Raw genomic sequence first — 25115 nt, 5'->3', positions numbered from 1 at the left:
CCCGTTCCCCTTGGCCTGCAGCCCCCCCGTACCCCTCTTTCTGCAGCCCCTCCCCCCGTTCCCCTCGGCCTGCAGCCCCCCATGTCCCTCTTTCTGCAGCCCCTCCCCCCGTTCCCCTCGGCCTGCAGCCCCCCATGCCCCTCTTTCTGCAGCCCCTCCCCCCGTTCCCCTCGGCCTGCAGCCCCCCATGTCCCTCTTTCTGCAGCCCCTCCCCCCGTTCCCCTCGGCCTGCAGCCCCCCATGCCCCTCCTTCTGCAGCCCCTCCCCCCGTTCCCCTCGGCCTGCAGCCCCCCCATGCCCCTCTTTCTGCAGCCCCTCCCCCCGTTCCCCTCGGCCTGCAGCCCCCCATGTCCCTCTTTCTGCAGCCCCTCCCCCCGTTCCCCTCGGCCTGCAGCCCCCCATGTCCCTCTTTCTGCAGCCCCTCCCCCCATTCCCCTTGGCCTGCAGCCCCCCCGTACCCCTCTTTCTGCAGCCCCTCCCCCCGTTCCCCTCAGCCTGCAGCCCCCCCGTACCCCTCTTTCTGCAGCCCCTCCCCCCGTTCCCCTCGGCCTGCAGCCCCCCATGTCCCTCTTTCTGCAGCCCCTCCCCCCGTTCCCCTCGGCCTGCAGCCCCCCATGCCCCTCTTTCTGCAGCCCCTCCCCCCGTTCCCCTCGGCCTGCAGCCCCCCGTACCCCTCTTTCTGCAGCCCCTCCCCCCGTTCCCCTCGGCCTGCAGCCCCCCATGCCCCTCTTTCTGCAGCCCCTCCCCCTGTTCCCCTCGGCCTGCAGCCCCCCGTACCCCTCTTTCTGCAGCCCCTCCCCCCGTTCCCCTCGGCCTGCAGCCCCCCATGCCCCTCTTTCTGCAGCCCCTCCCCCCGTTCCCCTTGGCCTGCAGCCCCCCATGTCCCTCTTTCTGCAGCCCCTCCCCCTGTTCCCCTCGGCCTGCAGCCCCCCATGTCCCTCTTTCTGCAGCCCCTCCCCCCTGTTCCCCTCGGCCTGCAGCCCCCCATGCCCCTCTTTCTGCAGCCCCTCCCCCTGTTCCCCTCGTCCTGCAGCCCCCCCGTACCCCTCTTTCTGCAGCCCCTCCCCCTGTTCCCCTCGGCCTGCAGCCCCCCGTACCCCTCTTTCTGCAGCCCCTCCCCCTGTTCCCCTCGGCCTGCAGCCCCCCATGCCCCTCTTTCTGCAGCCCCTCCCCCCGTTCCCCTCGGCCTGCAGCCCCCCGTACCCCTCGGCCTGCAGCCCCCCGTACCCCTCTTTCTGCAGCCCCTCCCCCCGTACCCCTCGGCCTGCAGCCCCCCGTACCCCTCGGCCTGCAGCCCCTCCCCCCGTTCCCCTCGGCCTGCAGCCCCCCGTACCCCTCTTTCTGCAGCCCCTCCCCCCGTTCCCCTCGGCCTGCAGCCCCCCGTACCCCTCGGCCTGCAGCTCGTGCTGGAGTCGCCCCTTGTCGCGGAAGCAGCCCAGTGAGTACATGCTCTCCAGCACGTCGGGGTCCAGCTCGCTCACCGACTGGATGCGCCGGATCGACACCTTCCGCGGCACCAGCTGCTCCGGCTCCGGCTCGTTCTTCCCCCCCCTGCGGGGAACAGCCCCACTGCTGCTACCGGCGGGGGGAGCGCGGGATGGGGGCTGGGGGAATCCTGGCAGGGGGGAGGGATGGGGGGGGATCCCGGCAATGGGGGGGGTTAAGCCGGGTTCTCATAAGAAATATTCAACTGTTGGGGTGCCGGGGGGGGGTGCCAGGCTCTAACCAGAGAGGCCAGGATACCGGGGTAGATGGGCCCAGGGGTCGGGACACCAGGGTGATGGGCGCAGGGGCGGGGTAGGGGGCAGGACATCAGGGTGATGGGCCCAGGGGGCAGGACACCAGGGTGATGGGCGCAGGGGCAGGGCAGGGGGCGGGATACCAGGGTGATGGGCACAGGGGGCAGGACACCAGGGTGATGGGTGCAGGGGTAGGGCAGGGGCGGGACACCAGGGTGATCTGCGCAGGGGCAGGGCAGGGGGCGGGATACCAGGGTGATGGGCCCAGGGGGCAGGACACCAGGGTGATGGGCGCAGGGGCAGGGCAGGGGGCGGGATACCAGGGTGATGGGCCCAGGGGGCAGGACACCAGGGTGATGGGCGCAGGGGCGGGGTAGGGGGCAGGACACCAGGGTGATGGGCGCAGGGGCAGGGCAGGGGGCGGGATACCAGGGTGATGGGCCCAGGGGGCAGGACACCAGGGTGATGGGCGCAGGGGCAGGGCAGGGGGCGGGATACCAGGGTGATGGGCACAGGGGCAGGGCAGGGGGCAGGACACCAGGGTGATGGGCCCAAAGGGTGGGGCAGGGGCCGGCTGCATGTGATACTCACAGGAACCAGGGATGCTTCTGGATCTGCTCCAGCTACGGGCAGAGGAGACAGCAGCCGAATTAGCTGGTCCTGCCTGGCCCCCACTGCTCCCCCCAGCCGGTGCCCCCCATTCCCCACAGCTTCCCCAGCCAGCACCCCCCACAACCCACAGTGCCCCCACAGCTCCCCCAGCCAGCACCCTCTGCACCCCCAGCCAGTGCCCCCCACGCCCCACAGTGCCCCCACAGCTCCCCCAGCAGGCGCCCCCCACACCCCACAGCTCCCCCAGCCAGCACCCCCTGCACCCCCAGCCAGTGCCCCCCACGCCCCACAGTGCCCCCACAGCTCCCCCAGCAGGCGCCCCCCACACCCCACAGCTCCCCCAGCCAGCACCCCCTACGCCCCCAGCCAGTGCCCCCCACGCCCCACAGTGCCCCCACAGCTCCCCCAGCCAGCACCCTCTGCACCCCCAGCCAGCGCCCCCCACGCCCCACAGTGCCCCCACAGCTCCCCCAGCCAGCACCCTCTGCACCCCCAGCCAGCGCCCCCCACGCCCCACAGTGCCCCCACAGCTCCCCCAGCAGGCGCCCCCCGCACCCCACAGCTCCCCCAGCCAGCACCCCCTACGCCCCCAGCCAGTGCCCCCCACGCCCCACAGTGCCCCCACAGCTCCCCCAGCCAGCACCCTCTGCACCCCCAGCCAGTGCCCCCCACGCCCCACAGTGCCCCCACAGCTCCCCCAGCAGGCGCCCCCCACACCCCACATCTCCCCCAGCCAGCACCCCCTACGCCCCCAGCCACTGGCCCCCACGCCCCACAGTGCCCCCACAGCTCCCCCAGCAGGCACCCCCCACGCCCCACAGCTCCCCCCAGCCAGCGCCCCCCAGCCGGACTCACGCTGAGCCGTTTCTCCGGCTCCACCTCGATCATGCCACGCAGGAGGCTCTGGCAGTCGGGGGGGATGAAGTGGGGCATGTGGAAGACCCCCCGCTTCACCTTCTCCAGCAGCTGCCGCAGGTTGTCGTCGTCGAAGGGCAGTGCCCCCTGCAGGACGGCGGGGAGAGACGCCCTCAGCGGGTGGGGGTGACCCTGAGATCCCTCTGGGGGACAGGAGCCCCCCAACCCTGGGGGGTCCAGGAGGGCCTGGGGGTGGGGCTCCAGGGGGGACCAGGAATATAGGGGCTTCAGAGGGATGGGGAGTACAGGGAGGTCCAGGTGTACTGGGGGTCCAGGGGTGTCTGGGTGAAGGGGGTACAGGGGGATCCGGGGATGGGGGTACAGGGTGATGGGGCAAAGGGGCCTGGGATTGGTGTACAGGGAAATGGGGTACAGGGGGAACAGGGATGGGGGGGTCCAGGGGATTGGAGGTACAGGGGAATGGGGGTCCAGGGAATGGGGTGTAGGGGAATGGGGGTGCAGGGGGAGTGGGGGTACAGGGGGATGGGGGTACAGGGGGAGCGGGGTGCAGGGGGATGGGCGGATGAGGGTCCAGAGCGCAGGGGAGCAGGTGTACAGGGGATACAGGGGCGCAGGGGGAGTGTGGATCCGGGAGATGAGATGCAGAGGGATTGGGGCATAGAGGGATCGGGGTTCAGGGGGAGCGGGGGTCCAGGGGAGTGGGGTGCAGGGGTACAGGGGGTTGGGGTGCAGGGAAGTGGGGATCCCGGAGTACAGAGGTATCAGGGTGCAGGGGGATGGGGGTCTGGGGTGCAGGGCACAGGGGTACAGGGGCGCAGGGGGAGGGTGGATCCAGGAGATGAGGCGCAGAGGGATTGGGGCACAGAGGGATCGGGGTGCAGGGGGATCAAGGTCCAGGGCTAGGGGAGCGGGAGTACAGCGGAGTGAGGCACAGGGATACAGGGGGTTGGGGTGCAGGGAAGTGGGGATCCTGGAGGACGGGGGTATCAGGGTGCAGGGGATTGGGGGTATGGGGCGCAGGGGTGCAGGGGGAATGGGGGTGCAGGGAGTCAGGGGCACAGGGGAGCGGGGGCACAGGGTGTCATGGAGTATGGAGGAGTCAGAGCCCTGCACCCCCACTTCCTGCGATTCCCCGCGACTCTCAGCCGGCCAGTAAAACGGAAGGTTTATTAGCCGACAGGAACGCGGCCCCAAACAGAGCTTGTAGGTACAAACAGGACCCCTCAGTCAGGTCCATCTGGGGGGCAGGGAGCTTGGACCCCAGCCCTGGGGCACCCTCCATTTCCCCAGACCGCTCCAAACTCCCCCCCCCCCCGCCGCACCCCGGTGTCCCATCCCCCATGCCGACAGACCCAGTGAAAGCCCCTTGCAGCGTCCCCAGGTCAATCCGCCCCCCTCCCTGCTCCGTCACATCCCCCCCTCGAGACTGAACTGAGCGGGGTCACTGACCCGTGACCTGGGGAAGTTCGGGCCCCCTCTCCGGGACAGCGCGTCCGCTTTCCCGTTGGCACTTCCCGTCAATGGACCACGTCCCTGGCCTCACCCCGCAGGAGCAGGCTCCACCTCAGGGGCTTGGCCTTGGCTCCTTTCATCGGGTGCAGCCCGGTCGGGGGAGCGGTCGGTGTACGCGGTGAAGTGTCGCCCGAAGAGACAGGGCTGGAGTTTCTTAAGGGCCCGCACCATGGCCAGGCACTCCTTCTCGACGGCCGCGGAGTTCTGCTCCCGGGGTAGCAACTTCTTGGTCAAGTACCCGATGGGGTGTCTCTCCCCCTTTCCACCATCCTGCCTTAACGCCGCCCCCAGCCCCACGTCTGCCGCGTCGGTGAACACCGCAAAGGGCTTGTCAAAGTCTGGGTTTGCCAGAACTGGGCCACTGACCAGAGCCTCCTTCAGCGCCCGGAAAGCCTCCTGGCACTGCTCGGTCCAGACCACCTCGTCTGGCTTCCCCTTCTTGCATAGCTCAGTGATGGGGGTGGTTATGGCGCTAAAGTGGGGCACAAATCTTCAATAGTATCCTGCCATCCCAATAAAGGCCTGGACCTGCTTTGTGGTCTGGGGAGCGGGCCAGTCTCTGATCCCCTCCACCTTGGCTGGTTCCGGCTTTAGGCGGCCGCTCCCCACCCGATGGCCCGGGTAGGACACTTCCGCCATCCCCACCTTGCACTTCTCCGCTTTTACAGTCAGCCCAGCCCCCTGGAGTCGGTCCAGCACTTGTCTAACCTGGGACACGTGGTGCTCCCGGGTCTGGCTAAGGACACAGGTGTCCGTAATGTACACGCCACGGCCAAACCCTCCACCCGCCTCAGGAGCTGATCCACCAGGCGCTGGAAGGTGGCCGGCGCCCCCTTGAGGCCGAAAGGCAGGGCCAGGAACTCATAGAGCCCCAGGGGGTGATGTGAGGATGTGAGGCAGCAGGGAGGGGGGAGTGTTGACCTGGGAATGTGCCCTGGGGGTGGGAGACCTGAGAGCCTGTCACCTGAGCCAGGAGGGGGCGGGGGAGGTAACACCTCTGCCAGGAATGTGGACAGAGGCAGCAGGAGACAGCCTGCTGGGTGGGTTTATTTTCAGTTTGGGGCTGGGTGGAGGAACACAGGGAACCCCAGGGCTGGGGTCTAAGCTCCCTGCTCTCCCACAAGGACTTGACTGAGGGGTCCTGGGTGTACCCACAAGCTCTGTTTTGGACTGTGTTCCTGTGGTCCAATAAACCTTCTGTTTTACTGGCTGGCTGAGAGACTCAGTGAATCCCAGGAAGAGGGGTGCAGGGCCTGGACTCCCCCACACTCCGTGACAGCTGGTGGGAGCGGTGGGATGTACTGCACCCCGTGAACGGCGCTTCCTGCAGTAAGTGACTGGGGAGCAGTAAAACGAAGGGGGATTGACGGGGACCAGGTGGGCTGAAGGCTCAGAGAGGAGCGGTTTCAGGGGGGCAGTTAACCCCTGGGAGTGTGTGACCAGAGAGAAGGACTTTTGCAGTAACAGGGTCCCCCAGGGGATTGCAGCGAGCGGTCCCAGGGGCGGAGGAGTCTGCAGCTCGACCCTGGCAAAGAGGTGGTGACCTCAAGAAGGACTGGCACACGAGGGGTTTTTCCTGGAGACTGTAGAAAGCTGCCCAGCCTGCGAGTGGCCAGCAGGGAGATGTACGCTAAACGCCTTAAGAGCGACCTGGTGGAGCTGTGCAGGCAGAGGGGGCTGCGCATTGAGAGGTCCACCAAGGAACAGCTGATTGCCCAGTTGGAGGAGAGGGATCGCTCGGATGACCCGATCCCTGCCCCTGAGGGAAGCCGCCTGCCGGAGGACCCAAGACTGCAAGGAGCTTTGATAAGTGCTTCCTGGCCGAGCCTAAGGAGCGGGAGGACATACAGGCCGCCTGGGAGGGCCCTTTCAAGGTTGTCAAGCAGCTCAATGAGGTAAACTATGTGGTGGAGCTGTCGAACCAGGCGCACCATCGCCGGGTGTACCGTGTGAATATGATGAAGCCATATTATGCCAGGGGGAATGTGGTGTTGGCCGTGTGTGGACAGTGGGAGGAGCAGGGAGATGACCCTTTAGTAGATCTATTCCCTGGGACCAGAGCTGGTTCCCCCCTGGAAACAATTCCCCTCTCGGATCAGCTAACCCCTGCCCAGCAAGCTGAGGTCAGGGGGGTGCTGCATCCATACGGACAGCTGTTTTCCAACCAGCCTGGACGCACTAATCTGACTGTCCACCGGGTGCAGACAGGGTCGCACCCACCGATAAGATGCTCCCCCTTCCGAGTCACAGGGAAAACTGCCCAGGACCTGGAAAGAGAGGTCCGGGACATGCTGGCTTTGGGAGTGATCCAGCCATCTTCCAGCCCTTGGGCCTCGCCGGTGGTGCTGGTCCCCAAAAAGGATGGGTCGGTCTGGTTTTGTGTGGACTATCGGATGCTCAGTGCCATCACTGTATCTGATGCCTACCCCATGCCCAGGCCGGACGAGCTCCTAGACAAGCTGGGAGGAGCTCGGTACCTCACCACCATGGACCTTACAAAGGGCTACTGGCAAGTGCCGCTGGATGCAGATGCCGGCTGAAATCGGCCTTTATCACCGCTCTGGGGCTCTATGAGTTCCTGACCCTGCCTTTTGGCTTCAAGGGAGCACCGGCCACCTTCCAGCGCCTAGTGGACCAGCTCCTGAGGGGGATGGAGAGTTTTGCCGTGGTGTATATTGATGACATCTGTGTCTTTAGCCAGACCTGGGAGGACCACGTGTCCCTGGTTAGACAAGTGCTGGACCGACTCCAGGGGGCTGGGCTGACTGTAAAAGCGGAGAAGTGCGAGGTGGGGATGGCTGAAGTATCTTATCTGGGCCATCGGGTGGGGGAGCGGCCGCCTAAAGCCGGAACCAGCCAAGGTGGAGGTGATCAGAGACTGGCCCGCTCCCCACACCAAAAAGCAGGTCCAAGCCTTTATTGGGATGGCAGGATACTACCGAAGATTTGTGCCCCACTTTAGCGCCATAGCCACCCCCATCACTGAGCTATGCAAGAAGGGGAAGCCAGACAAGGTGGTCTGGACCGAGCAGTGCCAGGAGGCTTTCCGGGCGCTGAAGGAGGCTCTGGTCAGTGGCCCAGTTCTGGCAAACCCAGACTTTGACAAGCCCTTTGTGGTGTTCACCAACGCCTCCGACACGGGACTGGGAGCGGTGTTAATGCAGGAGGATGAAAAGGGGGAGAGACACCCTATCGTGTACCTGAGCAAGAAGTTGCTACCCCGGGAGCAACACTACGCGGCCATCGAGAAGGAGTGCCTGGCCATGGTGTGGGCCCTCAAGAAACTAGAGCCCTATCTCTTCGGGCGACACTTCACCGTGGACACCGACCACTCTCCCCTGACCTGGCTGCACCAGATGAAAGGAGCCAACGCCAAACTCCTGAGGTGGAGCCTGCAGGATTACGACATGGACGTGGTCCACGTGAAGGGAAGTGCCAAGCTGATAGCGGATGCGCTGTCCCGGAGAGGGGGCCCCGAACTTCCCCAGGTCACTGGTCACAGTGACCCCGCTCAGTTCAGTCTCGAAGGGGGGAGAGATGTGACCATGTGATGCAGCAGGGAGGGGGAAGTGTTGACCTGGGAATGTGCCCTGGGGATGGGAGACCTGAGAGCCTGTCACCTGAGCCAGGAGGGGGAGGAGGAGGTAACACCTCTGCCCAGAAATGTGGACAGAGGTGGCAGGAGGGAACCTGCTGGGTGGGTTTAGTTTGAGTTTGGGGCTGGGTGGAGGAACACAGGGAACCCCAGGGCTGGGGTCTAAGCTCCCTGCTCCCCCAGAAGGACTTGACTGAGGGGTCCTGGGTGTACCCACAAGCCGTGTTTGAGACTGTGTTCCTGTTGTCCAATAAACCTTCTGTTTTACTGGCTGGCTGAGAGTCTCAGTGAATCCCAGGAAGAGGGGTGCAGGGCCTGGACTCCCCCACACTCCATGACATAAGGTCCCTGGTGGTAAGGTACTGAGCTCCTCCCAGCTTGTCTGGGAGCTCCTCAGGCCTGGGCATGGGGTAGGCATCAGATACAGTGATGGCATTGAGCTTCCGATAGTCCACACAGAACCGGACTGACCCATCCTTTTTGGGGACCAGCACCCCACCAGCGAGGCTCCAGGGCTGGCAGATGGCTTCATCACCCCCAAACCCAGCATATCCCTGCCCTCTCTTTCCAGGTCCTGAGGAGTTTTCCCTGTGACTCGGAAGGGGGAGCATCTTATCGGCAGGTGTGATCCTGTCTGCACCCGGTGGACAGTCAGATTAGTGCGTCCAGGCTGGTTGGAAAACAGCTGTCGGTACGGATGCAGTACCCCCCTGACCTCAGCTTGCTGGGCAGGGATTAGCTGATCTGAGAGGGGGATTGTTTCCAGGGGGGAACCAGCTCATGTCCCAGGGAATAGATCTACTAAGGGGTCATCTCCCTGCTCCTCCCACTGTCCACACACGGCCAACACCACATTCCCCCTGGCATAGTATGGCTTCATCATATTCACATGGTACACCCGGCGGTGGTGCGCCCGGTTCGACAGCTCCACCACATAGTTTACCTCATTGAGCTGCTTGACGACCTTGAAAGGGCCCTCCCAGGCGGCCTGTAGTCTGTTCTTTCTCACGGGGATGAGAACCATCACCTGATCCCCGGTGGCATAGGCACGGGCCCGCGCCGTGCGGTCATACCAGACCTTCTGCTTCTTCTGGGCTCTGGCCAGATTCTCCCTGGCCAGGCCCATGAGTTCAGCCAGTCTCTCTCGGAAGATCAGGACATACTCCACCACTGACTCTCCATCGGGAGTGGCCTTCCCCTCCCACTCGTCTCTCATCAGGTCCAGGTGGCCCCTCACCCTCCTTCCATATAACAGTTCGAAAGGCGAAAATCCGGTAGACTCCTGGGGTAGCTCCCTGTACGCGAACAGCAGGTGAGGTAAGTACTTGTCCCAATCCCGCGGGTGCTGGTGCATAAAGGTTTTCAGCATCATCTTTAGCGTCCTGTTAAACCTCTCCACCAGCCCATTGGACTGGGGGTGACAAGCTGAGGCCCAGTCGTGCCGGACCCCACATTTCTCCCACAAGCACCGGAGCAGGGCCTTGGAGCCTTGGTCTGTCAAGACTTCCTTGGGGAACCCCACTCGGCTGAAAATGGTCAGGAGCGCATCGGCCACGGTGTCTGCTTCAGTGGAAGCTAAGGGCACTGCCTCGGGGTAGCGGGTGGCGAAATCTACCACCCAGAATGTATTTCTTCCCCAGCCGGGTCGTCTTGCTGAGAGGCCCCACGATGTCCATGGCCACCTTCTGGAAAGGCTCTTCTATGATAGGCAAAGGTCTCAAAGCCGCTTTCCCCTTGTCCCGGGCCTTCCCCACCCTCTGACAGGGGTCACAGGATCGGCAATACTGCCGGACCGTGGTAAAGACCCCGGGCCAGTAAAAGTTCTGTAGCAACCTCTGCCGGGTGCGCCGGATTCCCTGGTGCCCTGCGAGGGGGATGTCATGGGCCAGGTACAGGAGCTTGCGGCGATACTTCTGGGGGACCACCAGCTGCCTCCTGACCCCACAGGACTCTACTTCCCCTGGGGGAGCCCATTCTCGGTACAGGAACCCCTTCTCCCACAGGAACCTCTCCTGGCAGCCTCTCCTCATGGTCCGTACCACACCAAGGTCGGCCAGGTCCCTGAGCTTCCGCAAGGAGGGATCTTTCCTCAACTCGGCCTGGAACTCAGCGGCTGGGGAAGGGATGGGGCCCGGTTCCCTCTCATTGGCCGGGTCTGAGGCCTCCGCCTCTCTGAGCCATGCCCCTCGGCGCTCCCTCCCCACCAGGGTAGGGTCCTGCGCCTCCGGTGTGGTACCCTCCCCGAGGTCAGGGTGCAGTGCCCCTCGCCGGCTCTGGCTACGGGTCACAACCAGGGCGGTCTGGGGCTTGCTTGGCCAGTCCTCTAGGTCTCCCCCCATCAAAACCTCAGTGGGCAAATGGTGGTGTACCCCCACATCCTTGGGCCCCTCCTTGGCCCCCCATTTCAGGTGTACCCTTGCCACAGGCACCTTAAATGGGGTCCCGCCCACCCCTGTCAGGGTCAGGTAGGTGTTGGGCACCACCCGATCTGGGGCCACCACCTCGGGCCGGACCAGCGTCACCTCCGCGCCCGTATCCCAGTATCCATTGACCTTCCTCCCGTCCACTTCCAGGGGAACAAGGCACTCTCTCCGGAGGGACAGCTCCGCGCCCCCCCTGTAAACGGAGAACCTTAAGTCTGGAGCATCCAGCCCCGCAGAGGAGCTGGCCTGGGAAACTCCTCCCTCCTGAGCAGGTGGTAAGCTGCCAGCCCTCCTTGCCTGGGAAGCCTGCCCCTTGTCCGGCTGGGTCCCTACCCAGTTAACCCTGTGTGGGTTCGGTCTGCTCAGTCTGTCCCTGAGCCTGGGGCACTGGGTCCGTACATGGCCTCTCTGGCCACAGTGATAGCAACTCAGGTCACGTTGGTCCTCTCAAGCCGGGTGGTTGGTCCTGACGCCGGATGTTCCCCCTTTGGGAGGTCCCAGGGTGACTCTCTCTCTGCATCATGGTGGGCTTGTTCCTTTGGGACTCCTCCCTGCCACCCCTTGCCCGGCTGTTCATGAACTTGTCGGCCAGCCGCCCTGCGAGTCGCGGGTTCTTTGGCGTTTTGTCCCCCAGCCACAGCCTCAGGTCAGCTGGGCACTGTTCATACACTTGCTCCAGTACAATTAGGTTGAGCAGGTCCTCCTTAGTTTGGGTCCCATCTGCCCATTTGTGGGTGTATCCCCGCATCTGGAGGGCCAGTTCTAGATATGTGATCTCAGGGGTTTTACGCTGACTCCAAAACCTTTTCCAGTACACCTTGGGAGTCAGCCCAAACTCGCGGAGAAGGGCTTTTTTGAACAGTTCATAGTCCCCTGCCTCCGCCCCTTTCATTTGGCCGTACAGCCCCACGGCTTTGGGGTCCAGTAAGGGGGTGAGAAACTGGAGCCTGTTGGCAGGGTCAACCCTGTGCAGCTCGCAGGCCTTCTCAGAGGCGTTCAGGAAGTCATCTATGTCCTCCCCCTTCTTACGCTGGGCCAGGACGCACTTATCAAATCTCCATGCAGTCCTGGGTCCCGCCTCACTCACCGCAGCCGGGGGCTCACTGCTCCTCAGCCCGGGCAACTCCAGCTCACGCTGTCTCTGCTTCTCTTGTTCTTCCCACTTCTCCTTTAGTTCCTGCAGCCTCAACTCCAGCTCTTTCAGTTTTATCTCCCTCTCCCATTCCAGCCGCCTCAGCTCCAGCGACGGGGAGCTCCGCCGGGAGGATCCCCTGCTGGCTGCGGGGGTCACGGTGCCCTCAGTATTCGCTGGGCTCCTCCCAGCCCTTCCCCTAGGCATAGGTGGGAGAGGTCCTGGGATGCCCTCGGCAGCTGTCTGACCACGCTCGGCTGGGACAGACACTGGTGCCCACCCTGCATCTGCCGGGCTGCTTCCCTCAGAGACAGGGACCGGCTCCTCTGAGCGATCCTCCTCCTCCAGCTGGGCAATCAGCTGTTCTTTGGTGAGCCTCCCAATGCGCAGCCCCCTCTGCCTGCACAGCTCCACCAGGTCGCTCTTAAGGAGCTTATGATACATCTTCCCGCTAGCCACTCGCAGGCCTGGGTGCGCTCAGCTCCCCACGGTTTCCAGGAGGAGCCCCTACTGTGCCAGCCCTTCTCCAGGTCACCACCTCTCTCCCAGGGTCAAGCTGCAGACTCCTCCGCCCCGGGCCTGCTCACCGCAGTCCCCAGGGAGACCCCGTTACTGCAACAGCCCTTCTTGCTGGTCACAAACTCCCAGGGGTTCAGCGTAGCTCCTTCGCCCCCGAAGCTGCTCCTCTCTGAGCCTTCAGCACACCTGGTCCTCGTCAATCCCCCTTCGTTTTACTGCTCCTCAGTCACTTACTGCAGGAAGCGCCGTTCACGGGGTGCAGTACATCCCACCGCTGCCACCAGTTGTCACAGAGTGTGGGGGAGTCAGAGCCCTGCACCCCCCACTTCCTGCGATTCACCGTGACTCTCAGCCGCCAGCAAAACGGAAGGTTTATTGGATGACAGGAACACAGCCCCAAACAGAGCTTGTAGGTACAGACAACAGGACCTCCTCAGTCAGGTCCATCTGGGGGCAGGGAGCTTAGACCCCAGCCCTGGGGCTCCCTCCGTTTCCCCAGTCCACTCCCAAACTCAAACCCCCTCCAGCCAACTCCCCCAGCCTCCCCCCGGCTCCTCCTCCAGCCTTTGTCCAGCTTCCCGGCAGAAGGTGTCACCTGGCCCCATCCCCATCCTGGGCTCAGGTCACCTGCTCCAGTATCGTCCCTCCAGTGAAGTCACCCCCGGTATCCCATCCCCCATGCCGACAGTCCCAGTGAAACTCCCCCGCAACATCCCCAGGTCAATCCGCCCCACCCCCTGCTCCGTCACATAGGGTTTCAGGGGCGTAGGGGGAACAGGATACAGGGGTACGGGGGGATGGGGCGCAGCGAGTCTGGAGTTCAGGGGGACAGGAGTACAGGGGTGCAGGGGGAGTGGGGCACGGGGTACAGGGGGTCTGGGGCACAGGGGAGTGGGGTACAGGAGTTACAGGGGGACAGGGTCCAGGGAGTCCAGGGGTGCAGCGGGAGCAGGGTACAGGGGTACAGGGGGAGGGAAGTCCAGGGGTATAGGGGGAGGGGGGTTCGGGGGTACAGCAGGAGGGGAGTCCTGGGGTATGGGGGGTTTCGGGGGTACAGGGAGAGGGGAGTCCGAGGGTACAGAGGGCAGGGGGTTCGGGGGCACAGGGGGAGCAGGGCACAGGGTACCAGAGGATGGGGCGCAGGGGGTCTGGAGCGCAGGGGAATGGGGGTCCAGGGGGAGCAGGGCACAGGGGGATGGGGTGCAGGGTGTCTGGGGTCCAGGGGTAGGGGGGTTCAGGGGTCCAGGGGGAGCAGAGCACAGGGGGATGGGGTGCAGGGTGTCTGGGGTCCAGGGGTAGGGGGGTTCAGGGGTCCAGGGGGAGCAGGGCACAGGGGGATGGGGTGCAGGGTGTCTGGGGTCCAGGGGTCCAGGGGTAGGGGGGTTCAGGGGTCCAGGGGGAGCAGGGCACAGGGGGATGGGGTGCAGGGTGTCTGGGGTCCAGGGGTCCAGGGGTAGGGGGGTTCAGGGGTCCAGGGGGAGCAGAGCACAGGGGGATGGGGTGCAGGGTGTCTGGGGTCCAGGGGTCCAGGGGTAGGGGGGTTCAGGGGTCCAGGGGGAGCAGAGCACAGGGGGATGGGGTGCAGGGTGTCTGGGGTCCAGGGGTCCAGGGGTAGGGGGGCTCAGGGTACTCACCACCAGCAGGGCGAAGAGAATGACCCCGCAGCTCCACATGTCGGCCCGTCGCCCGTCGTATTTCTCACCCTGTGCGGCACAGACACAGGGTTGGGACAGGGAGGGGGCTCCCCAGGGAACACCCCCAGGCCCCCCCCCGAGGTAGACCCCCCCCTCCCCAGGGCACAGTCTCCCCCACCCCCACCCTGCCCCTCCCTGGGGACCGAACCCCTGAACAAGTGGGACCACAGGCCCCCCAGGATGAGGGGGAGGGGCCAGGCTAGGAACAGACGGGGGAGGGACCCACAGCCTGGCCCCTTCCCCGAGGAAAAGCCCCCCCCAGCCCCGCCCCCAATGAGGGAAAGCCCCCCCATTCCCTCACCCCGCGCTCCAATTCCCCGGTCACACTCAGCGCCCGGCCGACTTCAACAGTGTCTGGAGACCCCACGTCCGTCTGTCCACCCCACCCATCCGCACCCACCTAGATACCAGGCTGCATGGGTCGTGGGGCTGAGCTGGGGGGCAGGAAGGGGCAGAATATGGGGGGTCAATGGGCTGTGGGGCTGGCATGTGGGGCAGGGAGGGGCAGGACATAGGGGGTCAATGGGCCATGGGGCTGAGCTGGGGGGCAGGGAGGGAGCAGGGTATGGGGGTCAATGGGCCATGGGACAGGGAAGGGGCAGGAAACCAGGGTCGATGGGCTGTGGGGCTGGCATGTGGGACAGGGAGAGGGCAGGATAGGGGGTCGATGGGCCGTGGGTCTGGTGTGTGGGTCAGGGAGGGGGCGGGATATGGGGGTCGATGGGCCGTGGGTCAGGGAGGGGGCAGGATACTAGGGTCGATGGGCTGTGGGGCTGGCATGAGGGGCAGGGAGGGGGCGGGACTCCATGACTTACCTTGATCACCTCGGGACATGCATAGTGGGGAGAGCTGGGGGGCCAGCAATAGGGGGAGCAAAGAGAGAGAGAGACAGACAGACAGACAGAGGGAGAGACGGAGTGAAAAGGAGGCTCAGCCCGAGGGGGGCGGCTGAGTCACACAGGCCCCGCCCCCCCCCGCCCCACACCTCCCCATGGACGCCCAGCCCCACCCCCAGCCAGGGCGGGGAGGAGGGGCACCGAGGCAGACAGTGCCCCCAGCAGCCCCTTCTCCCCGCTGGCCAGTCCCCCGAGGCCCCTGCGGATCTCAGCCCCCCCACCCCGCCCCGCCAGCCCCCCGGCCCCCCGCCCCATGGGGCTCACCCACAGCTGGTCTCCAGCAGGCTGGCCCCGACCTGCAGGGACGCCATCCCGAAGTCCGCAATGCGGATGTTGTTCTTCTCGTCCAGCAGCAGGTTCTCCGGCTTGAGGTCACGGTGGCTGCAGTGGGGCAGTGGGAGGGTTAGAGACCCCAAAGGGTTAAGAACTGGCCCTGCCCCCAGTGCAAACAGGAGTGACTCCGGCTTGACCCTTGGGGAGCTGTGATCAGAAACCTATCCCCAGTGCAAACAGGAGTGACTCCAGATTGACCCTATGCAGCTGAGATGATAACCCTTTCCCCAGTGCAAATGGGAGTGACTCCAGATTGACCCCGGGGGGCTGAGATCAGAGCCGGCCCTGCCCCCAGTGCAAACAGAAGTGATTTCAGACTGACCCCATGGCGTGGAGATCAGAACTTGGCCCTGCCCCCATTGCAGTCGGCGTGACTCCGGATTGACCCAGGGGGCTGAGAGCAGACCCAGTCCTGTCCTCAGTTCGAACAAGAGTGACTCCAAATCAATCCGGGGGGGGCCCTCAGCTCAGACCTGTCACTCGCAGGCTGCGTGTGATGTGGGGAAAAACGAGAGGATAAAAGACATACTACTGTTCCCAGCGAGGGGAGCGCTGCCTGAGCTGGAGTGGGAGAGAACGGGGGGGAGGTGGGGGTCACGGGGACTGTGGTGGGTTGCTGCGGGGTGGGGGGGGTGCTGGGGGGGCTCACCAGATGGAGTAGCTGTGGCAGAAGTCCAGGGCGGAGACGATCTGCCGGAAGAACTTGCGAGCCTCTTTGGGGGTGAGGCGCCCCTTCTTCACCAGGTAGTCGAACAGCTCCCCGCCCGAGACGTGCTCCAGCACCAGGTACCTGGCGGGGGCATGGGGGGGAGGCAAATGGGGAGAGGGGGGTTATGGGGAAGGGGATTGGGGGTGGAGTCAGGGCCGGGGAGGGGGTTGAGGGACTCAGGGGGAGGCGGATTAGGGGCAGGGAAGTGAGATAATGCCAGGGAAAGGGCAGAAGGAGGGGTGGGGGGTTAAGTGGGGAGGAGGGAATGGGGGGAGGAGGAAAGGTCACGACCAATCAGAACTCTCCCTTGACACCACTGCCCCCCCCAACCCCCGCCAGCCTGGCTTAGCCAGGTCGGGCTGGGACAGTGACCCCACCGTGTGCTGCAGGGAGGGGGGCAGGGGCCCAGCAGGGGGAGCTCTCCCCCAGCAGGCAGGGCTGGCCCCATTGCCCCAGGGCAGCACTGGGGGGGGGGCTGTGCCAGGTTTCACCCCCATGTGTCACATCAGCCAGTTATGTCACAGCCCAGCGATGACAAAGGCACCTTGTGTGGGCATGTGTGGGGGTGGGGGGAGCCAGCTGTCACTGCCTGGCATCTAACGCACCCTGCCCCTAACACAAACCACACACAGAGCAGAGGGACACACACCGAGCAGGGCCTGGCCCCTCCAGCGGGGGGAATCAGGGCACCCCCCCCACCCCAGCGGGCTCTGCACAGGGTCTCACTCACGGAGCCCTGTCGGAGAATCCCCCCCGCCCCCGGACTGAGCCTTGTTCCAGACGTGACACCACCCATCTGCCGGGAACGCAAACACGCCCATTCCAGAGCCACGCTCGAGAACCTCAAACCAGCGGGCCGCCCCAGGTCTAGATCCACGTGCTAGAACATCGCGTTCGGGGCGGGAGGGTCATCACAGAGCAAACCTGCTGGAAAAGCAAACACGCCCACAGCCATGTGAGGGTCTAGCACAACCGAGCAAACTCAGCTGCATTCTGGAGCCAAGTCGGGAACATCAACGCCCAGCGGGTTCTAGACACGCAATCTAGAGCGTCGCCTCCAAGAACGCTGCGTCACCCCACCCGTCCCCTGGACAAACGCACCCTCTCCAAACTGAACATCGAAGCAACAAGCCTGCCCCAGCTCTAGGACCAAGATCTAGACCATCATAGCAACTCTAGGACAATGAATCTAGACCACCCCACTCTGGAAAAGCAATCAGTGCAGAGTCGCCCTCCAGAATACCGAACACACCCGTTGCTCAGCGCTGCTCTAGAACAGCGAAGCAATGCCCTGTCCCGATTCTAGGTCCATGACCTCGATCCACAAGCGAAGGACCGGCTTATTACCGAACGGCCATCTAGAAAAGCCAACACACCCACTGCAGAGCGATGCTCTAGAATAGCAAAGCGGGGACAGCGGCCCTTATTCTAGAGTCAAACTCCAGAGCTTCGTGTACAGGACGGCCTCCCTCCAGAACCGCCAGCTAGACAAGCCAGTGTGGCCAATTCCAGAGGGCCGATCTAGAACGCAGAGTCACCGTTTGGAGCGCTACTCCAGGGCATGATGCCCCGAGACCATGCCGATCTAGAACATCGACCGACGTGCCCCCCGTTCCAGAGCAGTGCTCTAGAACATCAGCCCCACCCCCGCATTCCAGAGCAGTTGCCTTTAGAAGCGAAAGCACAGATTCAAAGGCTCCGATTGGCTGGCTCACCATCTCCCCGGCCAATTGAAACCCTTTGAAGTGACAGCACAGATTGGAGGGCTCCGATTGGCCAGCTGGCAATCTCCTCAGCCAATCAAGAACGGCCCGGTTTTAAGACATATCACAGGACCTCCCCAGGGTAGGAGACAGCCCATGTCCCCCCACCCCGCCAAAGTTAAGCAGTGTCAGACTGTCTGTGGGCTGGGATGGGAGACCTCAGCTGGCAGAGAATGGGGCACGGGGCCTTTCCCCTCTAGGGGGCGCCGGCTCCCACCCGGCTCCAGGGCGGGGACTGGCTGGCTCGGGGGGGGAATGGGGGGGACACGCGCAGGGAGCGTCTATAAATACCTACAAATATTTCTTATTCTCGTAGACGTCGTGCAGTTTCAGCACGTGCGGGTGCTCGATCAGCTTCAGGATGGCGATTTCCCGCTCCACCTGCAGGGGGCGACAGAGAGAGGGGGGATGGGGAAGGGAATCGGGGCGGGGCGGAGGAATGGGGGCCGGGGGGTGGGGTGCCCAAGCCTGGGTTCCAAACTCAGCCACGCTCCCCCCTACTCCCAGGGGGGCTGGGGGGGGATCAAGGGGGACTTTGGATCCGGGAAGGGGAGGGGCCTGCAGAGTTCCCCCCCCCCACATCACCCCTAGCCACTCACCTTCATCAGCACCGACTCCGACAGCTTCTCTCGGTTCACGATCTTGATGGCCACTTTCTGCCCCGTGATGCAGTGAACGCCCAGCTTCACCAGCCCTGTGGGTGGGGAGAGGGGTCAGCACGGCACCCCTCACTGGCTCTGCCGAGCAGCGCCCCCCACTGGTCCTGCCGAGCACCCCCACAAAACCCCCCTGCAGCACAGCGCCCCCTACTGACCCTCCTCCCTGCAGTGCAGCACCCCAGTGAACCCCTGCGTGCCCCCCGCTGATGTCCCTGTCGTGCCGGGTGCTGCACCTACGCCCCCCCCCCCGATCGAGATCGGGGCCAGTCACACCTGGGCAGTGGTGTCAAGGGAGAGCTGGCCTGGCTTTTTAAGTGAAACTGACCAGAGATAAAAAATGAAACTGACCGGGGGGGTTAACACCCCTCAACTCTGTCTGTTTGTCTGGCTCCTTCCACCCACCGTGCCTCGATTCAACCCACTCCTCCCTAGCATTGCCCGCCGCCCGCCTCCCCTGGCCCCAAACGCTCCAACAATCACAACCAAGAGGGAGCCATTGTCCTTCCCCAGGTCCGTGACCGGGGCCCTTTGGGATCCGGGGGGCAGAGGGTCCCAGAGAATCCCCGACACCCAGAATTGGGGCGATCCCCTGGATCATCCAAACAGCTCAGTGTGTGTGTGTGTGTTTCCCCGCCCCATCCCTGCCACCTCCGTGTGCCCCCCAACCCACGTGGATTTCTGGCAGCCCCCCTGAACAGATGTTTTGCTACGTAGGGGAGGGTGGCCACTTTCGGCCGGCCCATCTCTCAGCGCACCTCTCCTGCCTACCGTGTCCTCTGGCCGGCATCTCCCCTTTTGGCCGGAGAAATGGCTGGAAACTCGACCGGCAAAAGGACAAATCTGCCCTTTCCAAGGCCAGCCGGGATAACCCTGAACAGCGGAGAGCCGCCCCGGTATCATTCCCAGAGCAGATCCTTCAGAGACACAGCCAAGCTGGATTTCAAAGTGGCCAGCGCCCGAGAATCCCCCCCAGCCCTTGGCAAGCCAGTCCGAGGGTTAATTCCCCTCCGGGTTAAAAGCGGGCAGCCCCCTTTCCCAGCTGGGTTTGTCTCGCTCCGATGTCCAGCCAGGGGGTTGGGTTCGACCTTCCTCTGCCCACTTGAGGAGCCCGGGAGGAAATATTCGTTCCCCACGTCGGGCCCTAGAGCCGGGGATCAAGTCCCCCCCCCGAGCCGTCTCCGCGCTCAGCACCAGAGCTGGAGCTCCTGGCGTCTCTCACCCTCCGGCAGGTTTTCTAACCCTTCACTCGTCCCCCTCGCTCTTCTCCGGCCTCTGCCGTTTCGCCACAGCCTCCTCGCGCTGCAGGCCCCAGCACTGGGCGCAGGATTCGCCCCCGGGCCAGATCCAGAGGCCAAACCACCTCTGCTCCCACTCGGGGATCCCGGGCTGATGCGTCCCAGGGTCCTGTTAGCCCTTCGGCCCCAGCGTCGCCCGGGGAGCTCAGGCTCTGCCCCGTTCGCCGGCGCGTTTTCAGACCCATCCGTTCGCCAGTTTTGAATCCAGCGAACAGGGGCCAGGCTCGTTTTCGAGCGTCCTCGGGTTCTGATCCAAACGCCGCCCAGGTGTCTCGGGCTGCGACCTCCCCACTGTTCCCTTTCTCAGCCGGGCCTACCGCTGCCCCCACAACAGCAGCGAGGGGCACGTTTTTACCAGGGCGCGGGTGAAGGAGGGACCGGCTTCCCCGGGCGAGGGGCGCATCCTCCGGCACGGGGGCCACTTTTCCACCAAGTGTCTCCAAAAGATCTGCTCCAGTTCGGCCAGGGATTGACTCCAGGACGGCAGGGGGGACACACAGGGGTAGAAACCTCCCTACGCAACCTACAGGGGCTGAAGTGGACGGGGGGGGGAGGGGGCGGCCAGTGACAGCAGGGGCTGGGTTCGAAGGCTGAGTCCGGAGGCCAAACTCCCCGAAGGACTGGAGCACAGAGCCCTGGGGACCCCCTCTCGCTGGGCTAGCAGCAGTGCCCGTACGGGCGTCCTGGGATGCACAAGTCTTTGGTGCCCAATGAGAAGATGTCGGAATGGGGCGGGGGGGGGAGGAGAAGCTCCCCCCCCAGGCCGGGACCCCAGGCGAACCCTCGTCCTCTGCACAAGCCCCATCCCAGGTGAGCCTGCGCCACGGGTCTGCGCATCTGTCTGGCCAGGGGACCCACCTGGCCCTGCCCGCGGGTCTGAGGGTCTCAGCATGGTGTTGCTCCCAGAGTTCGCCCCTCGCCTCCTGTCTCCCTCCGTCTTCCCCCACTTCCCTCCAGCCAAATGGGCGCGGCCTCTGGTAGTGCACGGATGCACAGCAAGGGGCGGCCTCCACCCCTAAGAACTCACAATCTAACTAGACAGAGGGAGGATTGGGGAAACTGAGGCAGAGAGCGATTCAGGGACTCACCCAGGGACACCCACAGAGTCACCAGCAGATTCCTGAGCCCACTCCCTTCACCACATCCCATCCCCCCTCTCGCTCGCTCCCCTGGGCAGGTGCTACCACCCCTGTTTGCTAGAAGGGGAAACTGAGTCAGAGAGCGACACGGCCCCATAGGCAGAACTGGGATTACAGCTCTAGTCTTTCCAGCTCCGGGCCCATGGCCCTGGCCTCCCTGCGCTGCCTCCTTCTGCTCCACCCCCGGAGTAAAAAAAAAACATTTCTGTAGGCCCTACACAAACCCAACTCCCCGGCATGAATTCCCACGGCGTGTTGCATGGGAGTGGGGGGGGTATCCCAGTTTGTGGGGGGGCAGAGAGACAGAGCTCCCCCCCACTTAGGGGGCCAAGATGGGAACTCCCCTCCCCAGCAGGTCTCCATCCTTCCTGCAAGTTTAACCCCTCCAGCTCCCCAGCCCTGGGGGCTGGCTAGGGGTGGGGGTTTCTATCTCACAGGCTGGATCCCCCCCTTCATACAACCACTGCATTAAACCGGCTCCCCTCCATCCTCAGCCCAAAATCCACCCCCCCACACACATTAGATACACCGTCAGCTCTGCCCCCTCCCCAATATACATCGCTGCCTCCCCTGTTTCCCCCGAACCACCCGGTGTGAGCCAAGCAAGGCCTGGAGATTTGCAGCAATTTCCCTCCCCCTCCAGCGGGATTTCCTCGAATCCCCGCCCCCCCCGCGCCAGACGTCCACGCGGTTCCCACAGCCCGGCACTGCAGCAAATTGCTCCATTCCCCCCCCCCACAACCCACAACCTCTTAGTGTACAAATATAACCCCCCGCCCCCGCACACACACACACACACAGAGACAAGGGCATGAGGGAGCGGGGCAGGGGGGTTTGCCCCATATCCGAGTGACCTCTGGTATTTCTAACCCCCCACACCCAGCACAAGGGGATGGGGTGGACGGTGGGTTTTCCGGGCTGGTGGCTAGGAACCTAATGGACATCTGGGCTGGGCACCTCCCCCCCCCCCCGTCACTCCCTGCAGCAGAACCCCCCCACACACACACACACAAACACCTGCCCTCTGCCTAGAGATTTTCCCTCAAGACCCCTGTACTGGCTGCAGTGGGTCCAGATCCAGAGTCTGTCCATCCAGCCCCACTCCCCCATCCCACCCCAAGGCCCAGGTGTGAAACTGACCAGCCCCCCCCCGGGACAGAGGTGAAACAGACACACACATGCACCCCTGCCAGGCTGGGATTCCCCCCCCCCGTCACTTCTGGGGTTGCTCCCCATCCCCCCACCCTCGCCATGCACAGAGCTCCTGGAAAACTGACTCCCAGCACCCCCCCACACACTTCTCAGTCCTACCCAGGAAAGGTACAGCCCCCACCCCAGATCCCATGGCTGCACTGACCCCCCAACCCCATCGCACCAGGGACCCCCCACCCCAGATCCCATGGCTGCAATGACCCCCCACCCCAGATCCCATGGCTGCACTGACCCCCCAGATCCATCGCACCAGGGTCCCCCCATTCCATGACCCCACAACTCCACTGACCTCACCCCAGACCCCATAAGTCTATCAACCTCCCTACCCTAAGCTCCTGGCATCACTGACCCCCAACTCGCCCAGCTCCATCCCTGGGGGGATATTAAACCCTCTCCGACTGCCCACATTCCTCCTGTGTCCCTCTGACCACACTCTGGCCCGGTCCAGTGGGGGTGGGAAGGAATTCTACTGGGGGCCTTTATGCTGAGCCCATCACCCTTGCATCTGGGCAGATGATCTAAGCTGGGAAGTGTCTGTGTGTGGGGGGGTAGGGATGAAATATCTTGTAGAGTCCACCCCCCCCCCAGTTTCAGGGTGGGGGACTTACCCCAGGCAATGGGGGGCAGAAGGACTCTGTATTGCCCCCCCCGGTATCAGGGCGGGGGATCTACCCCAGGGAATGGGGGGCGGGAGGACAGTGTATTGGGCCCCCGGTATCAGGGCGGGGGATCTACCACAGGGAATGGGGGAGGGGAAGGGCAGTGTATTGGGGCCCACCCCCTTGGTATCAGGGCAGGGGATTTATCCCAGGCAATGGGGGGGCGGGAGGACAAGGTATTGGGGCCCATCCCCCCGGTATCAGCGCGGGGGATCTACCCCAGGGAATGGGAGAGGGGAAGGGCAGTGTATTGGGGCCCACCCCCTTGGTATCAGGGCGGGGGATTTATCCCAGGCAATGGGGGGGCGGGAGGATAAGGTATTGGGGCCCATCCCCCCGGTATCAGGGCGGGGGATCTACCTCAGGGAATGGGGGGGGAAGGGCGGTGTATTGGGACCCATCCCCTGGTATTAGGGCAGGGGATCTGCCCCTGGGACCGCAGGGGGGGAGTGTGGGGGGGGCCGGTGCCGCAGACTCACCCGTCTGGCCTTTGCCCAGGGTCTTCTCCAGCCGGTAGGGCCCCACGTACTGGGCGTGCTGGGGGGCCGGGCCCGGGGGGTGCCCCCCAGGCTCCTTGCCGCCGGACATGACGGCCGGGCCCCCTTTGTCTGCCACCTCCCCCCCCCACCCCGCCTCGATTCCCCTCCCTGGGCAGGAACAATAGACGGAGGCCCCAGCCCCTCAGCCCCGCATGCCGGCGGATTTGGGGGGGCCGGGGGGAGGGGTGGAGGGACCGGGGCCGGGGGGGGGGGGGGGCTGGGCTGGGAGGGAGGCTCACCGCCCGGGTACCAGCATGATAGAGGGGGCCCTTCCCCCCCCTCCCGCCAGGGATGCTGCGACCGGTGCTGGAGGATGCTCGTCCCTGGCTCCCCCCCAGCTGCCTCCTCCCCCTCTCCCCCCCCCCCCGCATCAGCATCCGGGCACCGGGTGACAGTCGCCGGCGGGGTGAACCCGGCCCGCCGCGCGGGGGGGCGCAGAGGGGGAGCGGGGGGAGGGAAGGAGGGTGTGATGGGGGGCGCAGGCGGGGGGGGGCTGTCGCTGGGCGGGTGTCGTGCCTTGGTGACCGGGAGGGGGGGGACTCAGGGTCTGGGTGTCTGGCAGGGTAACTGTGTGATCGTGGGTTGCGATTGTGGTGTGTGTAATTGTATTTGTGATCGTGTGGCTGTGATTGTGTGAACGTGGCTGTGATTGTGTGACTGTCATTGTGTGATTGCTGGGTGTGCAACTGTGGCTGTGATTGGCTGCATAATTGTGTGCTGGTGGTGTGTGTAATTGGGGCTGTGATTGTGTGACTGTCATTTTGTGTGATTGTGGGGATTGTGGTGTGTGTAATTGGGTCTGTGATTGTATGGCTGGGTAACTGTGTGATTGCGGCTGTGATTGTGTGATTGTTGTGTAATTGGGTCTGTGATTGCATGGCTGGGTAATTGTGTGATGGCAGTTGTGATTGCAGTGTGTGTAATTGTTTCTGTGATCGTAAGACTGTAACTCTGTGAGTGATTATATGGCTGGGAGAGCGTGATTGTTGTGTGTGTAATTGGATCTGTGATTATATGGCTGGGTGATTGTGTGATCCTGGCTACGACAGACTGTTGTGTGTCTAATTGTGTCTGTGATTGTATAACTGTAACTGTGTGATGGTTGTGTGTGTAATTGAGTGTGACTGTATGGCTGGGTAATTGTGTGATGGCAGTTGTGATTGCAGTGTGTGTAATTGTTTCTGTGATCGTAAGACTGTAACTCTGTGAGTGATTATATGGCTGGGAGAGCGTGATTGTTGTGTGTGTAATTGGATCTGTGATTATATGGCTGGGTGATTGTGTGATCCTGGCTACGACAGACTGTTGTGTGTCTAATTGTGTCTGTGATTGTATAACTGTAACTGTGTGATGGTTGTGTGTGTAATTGAGTGTGACTGTATGGCTGGGTAATTGTGTGATGGCAGTTGTGATTGCAGCGTGTGTAATTGTTTCTGTGATCGTATGACTGTAACTCTGTGAGTGATTAAATGGCTGGGTAAGTGTGATTGTTGTGTGTGTCATTGGATCTGTGATTATATGGCCGGGTGATTGTGTGATCCTGGCTACGACAGACTGTTGTGTGTCTAATTGTGTCTGTGATTGTATAACTGTAACTGTGTGATGGTTGTGTGTGTAATTGAGTGTGTATGGCTGGGTAATTGTGTGATTGCGGCCGTTATTGGCAGGAGTGTAATTGTGTCTGTGACTGATTGTAACTGTGTGATTGTGGCTGTGAGTGTGGTGTGAGTAACTGTGGCTGGGATTGTTTGGCTGTGTAGTTGTATGCTCGTGGCTGTGACGGTGTGATTGTGGTGTGTGTAATGGTGT

The 25115-nt window shown here is 63.5% G+C and overlaps 1 protein-coding gene across 1 annotated transcript in view; it reads right to left on the bottom strand.

Moving 5' to 3' along the window:
• BRSK1 (BR serine/threonine kinase 1) overlaps positions 1-23355 on the bottom strand; it is a 24874-nt gene extending 1519 nt beyond the window's left edge. The window contains exons 1-10 of the mRNA XM_077840199.1: positions 23247-23355; positions 18403-18497; positions 18099-18184; positions 15981-16121; positions 15263-15379; positions 14918-14951; positions 14043-14111; positions 3207-3353; positions 2331-2362; positions 1334-1551 (exon numbers count right to left, since the gene is read on the bottom strand). Coding sequence (XP_077696325.1) covers positions 1334-1551; positions 2331-2362; positions 3207-3353; positions 14043-14111; positions 14918-14951; positions 15263-15379; positions 15981-16121; positions 18099-18184; positions 18403-18497; positions 23247-23355 — 1048 coding nt within the window. The remainder of the gene's footprint in view (positions 1-1333; positions 1552-2330; positions 2363-3206; positions 3354-14042; positions 14112-14917; positions 14952-15262; positions 15380-15980; positions 16122-18098; positions 18185-18402; positions 18498-23246) is intronic.
• Positions 23356-25115: the final 1760 nt, after the last annotated feature.

Source organism: Eretmochelys imbricata, chromosome 23, assembly GCF_965152235.1.
Source record: "Eretmochelys imbricata isolate rEreImb1 chromosome 23, rEreImb1.hap1, whole genome shotgun sequence".
In the NCBI taxonomy this organism is placed as follows: domain Eukaryota; kingdom Metazoa; phylum Chordata; order Testudines; family Cheloniidae; genus Eretmochelys; species Eretmochelys imbricata.
This window is presented reverse-complemented; position numbering and strand designations above follow the sequence as displayed.